Here is a 12,451-nt window from a genome sequence, read left to right as displayed (position 1 = left end):
CTATTTGTCATTGTTTGTAAGTGGCCTTTGCAGGTGGGGGAACCTGTAAAATTCCCTAGGTGACCTTCCCGGTGCCCACCCCCCTCGGACCTGTCCGCAGTTTTACTGGGGTGGGCGAGGCCTAGGACAGTTTGCCCTTAAGCGGCCAATTAATAGCCACTTCCTGCCAGGCCACAATATTGGGGCCAGTGGGAGAAGGTCAGGGATGATGGAGGGAGGGAGGGGCATGAAGAACCCCAGCAGGTCACCTGGCTCAGGAAGCGTGGTGGGAGGGGCCTCTGTCACTGGTCTTTTTCCACATTGGACAGGTGGTCCAAGATCCTCCTCTCACCTCTGGCTGTTCTCTCCACTCCCCCCTATCCCCACCTCCATCAAGACCCCCAGCCCCTGGGCCACAATTACCAGCACCCTGGCTCTGGGGCCTAGAATCTGGGGATTGCTTATGGTCCCAGCAGTGGCCACCACTCCCGGTGGCGATCAGATTGGCCCAACAGCTCTAACAGCTCTCTGAGGCAGGACTTCCCCCTGAGGGGCAATTAATGCTCAGAGTATTAAATGGCTGCGGTGAAGCCGACATCAGTGGGGATGCATTCCTCGTCGAGTCTTCAGGTGGCAGGGTGGGAAACACTGCCACCCAAATATATAACTACCCATGTGTCTTGAAATATTAGCTCTTTCCACCACACTGTTAATTCCCTCTCTCTAGAAAGACATCTAATTAGCTCTTGAACCCAGCTATATATTCTACTTTTTATGGTCTGTGTTGCTTTGTCACTCCTAACTCACTATTTTTTTTTTTTAAAAACAGCTGTGTCCCCTAGTAATTGAATCCTTTAAACAGAGTGAATAGTTCAAATTTTTCTAGTTCCCTTCAGATTCTTGTTTTGATCCCCATAGAGACAGTTAACGTTTAAAGAGAAATTCAAAATCCCTGCTATTTACTGAAAGAATGAAGTCACAAGGTTCCACCATTTAAAACAAAATGAATTTTACTGTACAAGGATCAAGTAAAGCAAACACTACTAAATAAACACCGTCTTTGGCGATTACTTATACATCAAACAGCACAATGAAACACAATGATAAACTTCAGACTAAAATCCTCAACTGAACCGTCCCTGTCCCACTATGACTTTACTCAGACTTTGCTCTGGCCAGTTATCAGGTTTTTGAAGATTATCCACTTTCTTGCGACCAACTCCAAACTTTTCCACAGCTGCCTTGTAAAGTCTGGAGCTTTTCAGCCCAAGCCTGAACTTCACTTATAATCCCTGCACAGTGACTTAAACAGAAAATTAGAAATACCTCTGGTTTCTAATAGCACTATTTCTCCTGGTGCACAGCTGTTCCACAGCTCTTGGCAATTTATTTCCCTTTGCCTTCTGATCTCAGGGCTTAAAACACCAACTTGGTTGCTTCCAGCTCCAAGTCCAAACCTTTTGGCTTCTCCAAGCTGAACTGCTTGGAGAAAAACACCCAGATAAAACCCACAAAAAAGCACAGTCCCCTGCAACCTATCTCCACGGCAACATGACATACCTGAGTTGTTCCAAACAGAAATTTAAATTAATTTATCTTTTACCTTCCAAGCAACCCTTTGATTCTGGGATTCACATGAATAATTTACATCTAATGCAGTTAATGGCCCCTTTTTCAGACTTGCTGGCTCCACTGAGAAATCCCCTTGATTACAAATGTGTTTTTGGCTTCTTTAATCTGGGCACTACATCAATAATTTAAATCCCATATTGAAATAGCTGTGGGCCTCCTGTCCCCACCAAGCTGAGAGGTGGGTCACCCATTGTTTTAAATTTTGTCACTTACAACCCTGGCTTTATTAATTAAACATAGGCTATTCTCTCAATTGGCATTATTTGAGCTGATCTGGCGATTTCTAAAATCCGTTTAACTACCGTACCCGTACAAATTTAATCTCCCCAAAACCAAAAGTTGCCTCTAAAATATTAATATAAACCATGAAACTAGTCAATTATGACACTCTTAATTCAAAATCTCCTCCTTCCAAAGAAACAAGCGGCAGATTTTCTAATCTTATTCATAATCTAAAGTCCCTGACAACCAGAATCAACCTTGCTTCTTGCCTCCGTACTAGCAGTCACATGCTGCTTAGGGCAACTTCCACAAAACGTTGTAAATTTAATACTAGGGCATTGGGCAATAACAAAACAGCATAACATCTCTGAATCTGAATATTTTGACACGAGTTGCAACATAAGGTACAGATACTGTTTCAAATTCTATTATTGAAGCATAGTCTGTAAACTGGTTTAAAAAGAGAAGTAGATGGTGGTTTGTTAAATGAGGAGTATAAAAAGAATCGTGAAGTGGCCAGGAGGATGGGATTAGACTGAATGGCTCATGTGGAAAAGGCATTGAATTGACAGGCCAAATGACCTGTTTCTCTGTGCTGTAACATTTTACATATCTTACATATTAACCTCTAGTCTGACATTGTCCAAGATAGTTTTTTGTGGAGGAGACTTCAGTTACAAGTTGGATTGGGCTGAATTTGAGTGAGATGCCAGAAATGAAGGGTCAATAGTGGCTTAACCCACTGCATCATAGTGTGCTTTTGTACAAGATAAAAATCTGTATTTTTAAAATTGGCTTATTATTTTGAAAATGCCTGTTTTTGTTGGAGCTTTTGGGAGGGTGTTTAGCTGGCACAACCTTTAATGAAATCCTTCAGCAATTAATCATCAACACACAAATGGATAACTCTGTTTACTACGTTTAAAAACAGCATGAGTGCAGCAATTCACTCACTGGGCTAAGGTCAAATTTACTTCTTGCAAAAACACATTTGGGGCACATTTTGTGTTACAAATTTATGCTGGCACAAGACAGTACTTTGTTATTCTATCTTCTGCTTTACCTGTAGCATATCAATCATATAGGTGGGGGAGAAAAGGACAGAAAGACCAATTTAATGCAATATCCACTTGACTTATTCTAAAAGAGTGTGCAACCGCTACAATGCACAAATTCCTGTGAAATTCTGACTACACAGAAAACTAAAGTCATTTAATTTACACTGAGAACCTCAGATTTTTGAGTTTTTCTCTTTATCATCATAAAGGGTGAAAGCATGAATAAGAAAAATTGGATCCCAATAAATGCAGATAAATTTGCAAAAATCATTACCTATCTGGAAGATTTCTAAGGAAATAATAAAAGGGATTTAAAAACATGTTTTCATTGATAAAATCGAATTATTGAGAGAGCTCTATTGGCTTCTGGATTACGAAGGAGTTGAAGACTATGCTGAATCGCGTTCATCTTTGAAAAAGATGATGGCAGCTTCATGTTGCTAAAGCTTCTTGTTTGAGGCATTGCCCATTTAGCTGCTTCTGAGCTTCAAAGATCCAATCAAATGCAATTGTTTAAATGAATGCACGAGAATCAGTCTTGTACAACTCACTGGAACATCTTTGTTAATGAAGGCAATCATGTTGCTAACTTAAACAGCTAGTTAATAGGTGCTATGGCATGCATTGGCTTGTCTTCACTGCGTTTAAAGATTTCTGAAGATAACAAGCCCCCTAATTAAGGTTGTTCAACGCACATGGTGCTGCCTGGGAAAAGGAGAAAAGTACAGGGCAACCATAATACTTCTGGAGCTCTGTTGTAGCACTGCATCATCTGAAGACATAATTGGAAAATAGTCAGATGGTTACGAAACAAGCACTGATGCAAATTGTAATAAATAAAACATGAAATTGTACCTGTACAAATATAGATTTTGGAATAAAATAAATCCACTTAAAAGCCAATGCTACTGTTCCTGAATCTAATGTATTCTCTTTACCATTCTATACTTTTGAACCCTCCCCAATCTCTTGAACTGTTTAAAGCACTTTTGCACTGCAGGAATTCAAGGTTGGCAAGGGCTCATTTATTATGTTGAGGTAGATTTTTTACACTCAATTTTTATTGCTAAGTAGGTACACATCAATTCAGTCTGACAGCCAGAAGGCAATTTGGCCAGCTAGCTTTAATTCTTTAAATAGCCACCCTGATTAAAATGATCTCAGGAATGGTCACATAATTACAAGCACATTCATACTTAAGTGTTACAAGAGGCACAATACAATTTCCTTCTCCATTGACATTGCCAGACCTGCCGAGTACTTTCGTCGTTTTCTGTTAATATTTCACAATTACTGTTATAGCCTGTCTGTTTTTATATTTCAGGAGTTGTACAGATTATCTGCAGAGTATCATCTGATGAATGCTGGAGGTTTTTTTCCCCAGTCAGACCGTGCCATGCTGGGAACTGGAGGCATAGGTGCGTGCTGGGTGTTGCACTTGTCTCAGCAACTTACGGGCTTAGATTTGGGAAGACCATCCTTAAATTTGGGAAGAACATTAATCCTCAGAAAGGTAGATGCCCCGGGTGGAACGCATGGCTTACATATATCTAACTTTTTGTTGCAAATTTTATTATTCATTTTTAAAACTTAATCTCCAGTAGTAAGTTTCTCAGCTAAGAAAGATTGTTAAAAAAAGATTTTCAAAATTTATTTGATGTGATTTCACACTATAAATTATTTTCTGTAAATTGCTGATTGCTATGTGTTAATTTGTACGTTCCAATTCTGTTCTGTTGCGATTTATTGCTATTTTCTGAACATGAAATTTCAAATCAATAAATTGCAAAAGTGGCACTTAAAATTGCGTAAAAATACATAATTCGGGAAATAAATTATACATAATGAAGGAAATAAATTATACATAATGAAGTGCTCAGTGTGCTGGAGAATGTACTGCTTTATAACATAGTATTTTGGCACAACATCGATCAGGACCATGGATTTGCAGTGGCTAAGTAAGATCATAAGAAATAGGAGGAGGAGTAGGCCATTCGGCCCCTCATACCTGCTCCACCATTCAACTAGATCAAGGCTGATCTTCTATCTCAGCGCCATTTTCTCCGCAATATTGAGTTTTTTTTTGTTTGTAGAACCTTGCTGCGGACAAATTGGCTGCCACATCAGAGTACAAAATAAAGTAGTGTGTGCAGTTTTGGTCCCCTTACCTCAAGAATGATATTGTTGCCATAGAGGGGGTGCAATGAAGGTTCACCAGACTTGTTCCAGGGATGGGGGGACTGTCTTATGAAGAGAGATTGGGGAAACTGGGCTTGTATTCTCTAGAGTTTCGAAGAATGAGAGGTGATCTCATTGAAACCTACAAAATGCCTAAAGGAATAGACAGGGTAGATGCAGGTAAGATATTTCCCCTGGTTAGGAGTCTAGAACCAGGGGACACAATTTCAAAATAAGGGGGAAGCCACTTAGGACTGAGATGAGGAGAAATTTCTTTACTAAGAGGGTTGTGAATCTTTGGGATTCTCCACCCCAGAGGACCGTGGAAGCTCAGTCATTGAGTATGTTTAAGGTAGAGATTGACAGATTTCTGATTAACAATAATGTAAAAGATTATGGGGATAGTGCGGGTAAAAGGCATTGAAGTGTTCGATCAGCCATGATCGTATTGAATGGTGGAGCAGGCTTGACGGGCAGAATAGCCTTCTCCTGTTCCTATGTTCCTAACAGTACTGAAACTACTTCAAAAAAAATGTTTCCTGTAAGGATGTGATAGGCAATATATAAATGCAAGTTCCTTCTTCGTATCTGGGGAAAGGATAGTAGGTTTGGTAGCACTGGGTGTGTGGACCTATAGTTTATCAAGCTGGGTGGGAAATGGTGAGAACGTGGAGTCTGGAAGCCTAGCAGTTGACAGTCTGGGATTTGGTTGTTCTGGTGGAGGTTTCCATGGTTTGGCAGCAATGCAGATGTGTTCAAGGCACTTGAAGCAGGGTCCTTGGGGTTTGGTAGTACTGAAGGAGGAACCTTCTACAGAGCTGAGTGTGGAATTAACTCAACAACAACTTATATTTATATAGCACCTTTAACATGATGAAATGTCTCAAGGCGCTTCACAGCAGCATTATAAAACCAAGTATAACACCAAGCCAAAAGCTTGGTCAAAGAGATAGCTTTATAAGAGTGTCTTAAAGGAGAGGTAGAGAGAGAAAGAGGGATAGGTAGGGTAATCCAGAGCTTTGGGCCAAGGCAACTGAAGGCATGGCTACCAATGGTGGAGCAAATAAGATTGGGGATGCATCAGGGCAAGAATTCAATAAGATCATGGCTGATCTGATTGTTTTCTCAACCCCACATTCCTGTCTACCCCTATAACCTTCCACCTGTTGTTAATCAAGAATCTATCTAGCTCTGCCTTAAAAATATTCAAAGACTCTGCTTCCACCACCTTTTGAGGGAGAGTTCCAAAGACTCACAACCCTCAAGACAAAAAAAATTATCATCTGTCTTAAATGAGCAACCCCTTCTTTTTAAAAGCAAAATACTGCGGATGATGGAAATCCAAAACAAAAACAAAAATACCTGGAAAAACTCAGCAGGTCTGGCAGCATCTGCGGAGAGGAACACAGTTAATGTTTCGAGTCCGAATGACCCTTCAACAGAACTAAGTAAAAAAAAACTTTTCTTTTACTTAGTTCTGTTGAAGAGTCATACAGACTCGAAACGTTAACTGTGTTCCTCTCCGCAGATGCTGCCAGACCTGCTGAGTTTTTCCAGGTATTTTTGTTTTTGTTTCCCTTCTTTTTAAACATTGACCCATAGTTCTAGATTCTCCCACAAGAGGAAACATCCTCTCCACATCCACCCTATCAAGACCCCTCAGGATCTAAAAGGTTTCGATCAAGTCGCCTCTTACTCTTCTAAATTCCAGTGGATACAAGCCTAACCTGTCCAACCTTTCCTCATAAGACAACCTGCCCATTCCTGGTATTAGTCTAGTAAATCTTCTCTGAACTGCTTCTAGCACATTTACATCTTTCCTTAAACAAGGAGACCAATACTGTACACAGTACTCCAGATGTGGTCTCACCAATGCCCTGTACAACTGAAGCATAACCTCCCTACTTTTGTAATCAATTCCCCTCACAATAAATTATAACATTCTATTAGCTTTCCCAATTATTTGCTGTAGAGAATTAGAGGAGCACAGATACCTCAGAGGGTTGTAGAGCTGAAGGAGATTACAGAGATAGGGAGGGGCGAGGCCATGGAAGGATTCGAATACAAGGATGAGAATTTTAAAATCAGGACATTGCTTGACCAGGAGCCAGTGTAGGTCAGTGGGCACAGGGGTGATGAGGGAATGGGACTTGCTGCGAGTTAAAGCACAGAGTTCTACATGACCTCAAGTTTATGGTGGGTAGAATGTGGGAAACCAGCCAGGGGTGCATTGGAATAGATGAGTCGAGAGGTGACAAAGGCACGAATGAGGGTTCAGCAGTGAATGAGCTGAGACAGGGGAAAAGTCAGGCGATGTTACGGATGTGGAAATAGATAGTCTTGGTGATAGTATTCAGTGGAGAAATGGATCAGTTCAGGTAGTGGAATAGAGGGGAAGATAATTACTTCCTCATCCTATACCTGGCCCTGTCAGCTTTCTGAACTACTTCCAATTTTGTGCTGGGTTTGCCAATCGCAGTCACAATTATAGCATAAAAAGCCAAGACAGAAAAGTGGCTTTGAGCCAAAAGCATATGTCAGGGCATCATACAGGCCAGACATGGATTTGAGGTGAGCCTCATGGATGTAACAGAAAGAATATGGCCAATATTTGGTTTTTACTCAGGCCCTGATTGTTAATACTGATTTCCACTGCTGTTGTTTTATTGCCTGCATTTACCTCCTGGTGTGTGCTGGTAAGATTCTTTGGAAATTTTGGCATAACTTGCCAATGGATGTAAATTATGCTGTTTCAGGAAATCCAAGGCCTTGATCACACTACCGCAACACCAGGGGAACAAGTATTCATGTGCATGATGGTGTGCAGCATATTAGAGGGTATATTATTTCTCATTGACTTACTCTCTTCATCAATGGCTGAATGTACATATGGTCACTTGGGTGCCATCTGAGAATTCTGGAATCTCAGGGAATTCGGTCTAACTGGCTGGACCTCAGTGCCAGTAAAGGACTATCTGCATCCTATTGGCTTTACTGACATATGGAAATAACAATACTGGGAAAGCCTACCCTCAATAGAGGTATTACTGTCACAGAAGACAACAGCACCATGAAAGATTGTTTAGAACCCTACCCTGCTTGCAACATGGCTCCCAATACCCCCATCCCATTAGGATTGAGGAGTCTGACTCCGGGCATACATAGTAGTTGGTCAGTGACCCCCAAGTTTTACCAGAAACTGGAGCAATTATTACTGCCCTCGTCAGAGAACTAGGTGCCATTCAGGAGAGCCACAGCCAGTATTTCAAACACTGTTTGCTCCCCCCTCCCCCTTGGCCTGAATTGAGGAGACACGAGCTTCATTGAGTAAGCCCACAGCTACTTGCATTCATAGGGCATCTTAAATGTAGCAACAATATCGTGAGGCATTTCCCAGAGGTGCTATTAAAAGAGACCCTGAGCCAAAGGGCAAAGAAAACCCCTGATTAAAGAAATGGGGTTTAAGGAAGGCAGCTGCCAATTGCAGGGCAAGGGGATGGGTACAATGTGTGGGGGGATAGGTGGCATTCACAAAGGCCAGTCTGGGGAAATTACAGTTTGTGGATTGTTGAGAGTTGTAGTACTGTAAAGAGATTAGAATGGGGCGAATGATGAAAAGACAAAGGAGAAAAACAAACTAGAAAAGTGGAAAGCACCTTTCACAACCTCAGGTCATCCCAAAACGCTTGCCGTCAACAGGCAGGTTTCTCTACGTAGGGACACCTATATTGCAGGAATAAGGGTAATGATTTTGAATTTACCAGTTATACAGGTTCGATTTGTTGATGATCAGTCGAGTCGGTTTTCAATTCTAGGCGCAGTTGCAAATAAGAAACGCAACGAAGATCCTATATCATGAATAACTCCTGAAGATTTATTCTGCATGTATCTTCGCATGTGGAAAAGAAAATCTAATTATGCTAATTCAGAAAACGAAAGAATCGCTTCTAAAGGAGAACGGTGGAATATATAAAAGAAAACCACCATTTCCGCTTCTAGCTGACGATGTTGTAGGAATGCTCCTATTCAGTTGATGAAATGTGAATTACGCATCTACCTTTCCGTTGAAGCAAACGACATCACATTGTTTTTTTATATTAAACCTTCGAAGATGTGGCTGTGCTGCAAAGATCATGGGGCAGGCAATGGATCGGGACGCCGACAGAGTGCGGGGAAAATAAACGCACCTATTTGACCACACACACAAAAATGCAAGTGTAATCGCAATGTTATCTCTAAGTGGGGAAGGGGGGGGTCAATGCACCGAGGGAGATTCCCGGTACTGACGGGGCCGAGGCTGACAATACAAAGTGACTGCGAGAGGTGTCCAAACGCTGTCAGGGTTTGAATGGATGGCCGCAGCGGAAAGGGGAGCGCGCGCCGGCGACATTGTTACATTTCCAATTGTTTCCATTCGCGTGAGGGCCACCAAGCGCCGTGACGTCACAATGATCGACTTGGAACCCGACCAGTCCCGAACGTTCGAACGGTGCCAACGTTCGGAAATGGAACGCGGCGGCGCCGGCGCCTCCAATCAGAGGCCCGCGTGGGCGGGACGCCGGGGCTTCCCCCCCCCTCCCCTCCTCCAAGCACCAGCTCCAGCGCTGAGCGTTTGCGTCCGAGATGATGAGAAAACGCCCTTTAACCGTTTCCGGGCTCCTCTCATGTTGGACTGAACGTAGAGACAGATGCAAATAGACTGTCCCCCAGAGTGCGCTGAGCACAGCGAGCCACTATTGGCAATAGGGAAAAGAATTAAGGGGGAGAATTTACCAATGTCCTTACCGTTTGTGGCCGACATGGTGAGTTTGGTCGGACGGGCTGGTTGCACAGTTTCTCCCCGGGTGCTGTTTCCCGTCCTTTTCCAGACGCCGCTCGAATGGCGCTTTAACGGAAGAGAGACACTCAACCCACACCCCCCCCCCCCCACCCCAAAAAAAAAACCCTTTGTACACTCCGTCCAATGACAAGCGACGCGGACGCGAAGGCAACACTGCGCAGCCGTTAACTCCCCACAACCGGCAGCATCTGACGGGCTGAGAGCAAACCGAGCCCCCCCAGGAGTGAGAAACGCAGCGACCTGTATAAAGCGCTGCTCATGCTCCAAGTGCTCGCTAGTAATCAACAACTCATCTACTGCAAAGAAACGCTTGGAGCAAAGGTCGCCGCTTAGTAATCATTACAATACACCCGTTGCTGAGTGATGTCAGCGATATGTGAATTTGATATGTTTTATATTGCACTAATGTCACTGAATTATATCAACGTTAGTGCATTATTGCGTTCGCAGATCTTTCTTACAGATAAGGTGCCGCCAACGTTTACAGCGTTTGTGGTGCCAACAAATATAACTCAAATATTTGGAAGCTGCAGCTTATTGAACCTGAGCTTGAATATGTGTATTCTATGTGGGCACAAGATGATCTGAGTCCCTTTCCACGGCAGCAGGTCTTAAATTGCCGAAATTAGCTCGCATTGCGACCTGGACTAGAGATAAAAACAAAAAGCTACTGCGGATGCTGGAAATCCAAAACCAAAACAGAATTACCTGGAAAAACTCAGCAGGTCTGGCAGCATCGGCGGAGAAGAAATCAGTCAACGTTTCGAGTCTTCACGACCCTTCGGTTCTGCCGAAGGGTCGTGAAGACTCGAAACGTTGACTGATTTCTTCTCCGCCGATGCTGCCAGACCTGCTGAGTTTTTCCAGGGGTCGTGAAGACTCGAAACATTAACTGATTTCTTCTCCGCCGATGCTGCCAGACCTGCTGAGTTTTTCCAGGGGTCGTGAAGACTCGAAACGTTAACTGATTTCTTCTCCACCGATGCTGCCAGACCTGCTGACTTTTTCCAGGTAATTCTGTTTTTGTTTTGCGAGGTGGACTAGGTTGGTTGCATAGAGTACAATCACAGAATGATTACAGCTCTGAAAGAGCGAAGGCATTTTGGTCTCCTGTCTGTGCCAGCTCCCTCTCGTCTTTTCCCCCTGGCTCTGCATTCTTTTTTTCTTTTTAATTAACGATCCAATTTCCTTTTGAAAGCTAAGACTGACCCTGCCGCCACCACATTCCCAGGCAGTGCATTCCAGACCCTAACCACTGGCTGCATGAAAAAATATTTCCTCAAGTCACCCTTGCTTATTTTGTCAATTACCTTAAATCAGTGGCCTCTGGTTCTCAACCCTTCTGCCAATGGGAAGTTTCTCCCAACCCTCCCTTTCTGGAGCCCATATAATTTTGAACACCTCTATCAAATCTCTCCCCAACTTTCTCTCTAAAGAGAACAACCCTAACTGCACCAATCAATTCACACGACTGAAGTGTTTCATTCCCAGTACCAGTCTCACAAATATCTCTCTCCAATGCTGTCACACCCTCCCTAAAGTGTGGTCCCCAAAGCTGGATGCAATACTCCAGTTGAAAATGAACCTGTGTTTGATAAACGTTCACCAGAACCTCCTTCCTTCATACTCGATGTCTCAACTTATAAAACCCAGGATCCTGTATGCTTTATTAACCACATTTCTCAAACCTGCCCTGTCACTTTCAACAACTTGTGCACATATACCCCCAGGTCCCTCTGCGCCTGCAACTATTTAGGATTGTATCCTTCACTTTCCACTACCTTTCCTTGTTTCTTCTACTAAAATATTTCACTTCACACTTGAAAGCATTAAATTTCATCTGTCACCTGTCTGCCCATTCCACCAGCCTGTCTATGTTCTTTTGAAGTCTTATCACTATCCTCCTCGTAATTCAAATACTTCCAAGCTTTGTATTACCTGCACGTTTTGAAATTGTGCCCTGCACAGCTAAATATAGGTCATTAATAAAGATCACGAAAAGCAGGGGTTTTGATACTGACCTCTAGGTTTCAAAATCAACAATAATATAGTTATCAGCATATTTTAATTCATGATAAACAAACACGCTACTTTCTCAATGGAAAAGTACAGGGTCACTGGATAACTGCAGGTGAGGAAGGACCATTTAGCCAACCTTTATCCAGAAAATACCTGATAGTCCTTTTATTTCAGTTTCGATAGTCCATCCATTTGTGTGAATTCTTCCTGATATATCGGTCTCACATTTACTGTTGTCTAATTTAAACTTATCACCTCAACTTTAGAAATTTAACCTAAAATATCCCAAACTTTCCTCCACCATTTTTCTTGTATTTAGAAATGCCTCCTCTCTAGGCTGGAAAATCTAGGTTTCCCTTGTCTTTCCAAACAAATCAGAACTTTTTAACTCTTTTTTACTCCACTCACTATCTATGGTGCAGACCGACCAGAGCACTGTACAGTTTAAATCGTGACTTTCTCGGACTTAGAATCTTCCCGGTTCAATGCTCTGGGTTGGACAAATTGTCTTTCAAATCTATTA

General features: G+C 42.5%; 1 protein-coding gene across 4 annotated transcripts in view; it reads right to left on the bottom strand.

Moving 5' to 3' along the window:
- Window positions 1-10,283, bottom strand: part of LOC144691363 (uncharacterized) — a 65,788-nt gene extending 55,505 nt beyond the window's left edge. The window contains exon 1 of one of the 4 annotated variants that reach the window (XR_013579111.1): window positions 9,855-10,283. Coding sequence is in view for 2 of the 4 variants with exons in the window: in XM_078559384.1 (XP_078415510.1) it covers window positions 9,855-9,870 (16 nt within the window). In the remaining 2 variants the exon portion in view is untranslated. The remainder of the gene's footprint in view (window positions 1-9,854) is intronic. The other 3 variants (XM_078559384.1, XM_078559385.1, XM_078559386.1) reach the window with 3 other exon arrangements.
- Window positions 10,284-12,451: the final 2,168 nt, after the last annotated feature.

Source organism: Cetorhinus maximus, chromosome 16, assembly GCF_964194155.1.
Source record: "Cetorhinus maximus chromosome 16, sCetMax3.hap1.1, whole genome shotgun sequence".
In the NCBI taxonomy this organism is placed as follows: Eukaryota; Metazoa; Chordata; class Chondrichthyes; order Lamniformes; family Cetorhinidae; genus Cetorhinus; species Cetorhinus maximus.
The sequence above is the reverse complement of the archived record's forward strand: the minus strand, read 5'-3'. Positions and strand labels throughout refer to the sequence as shown.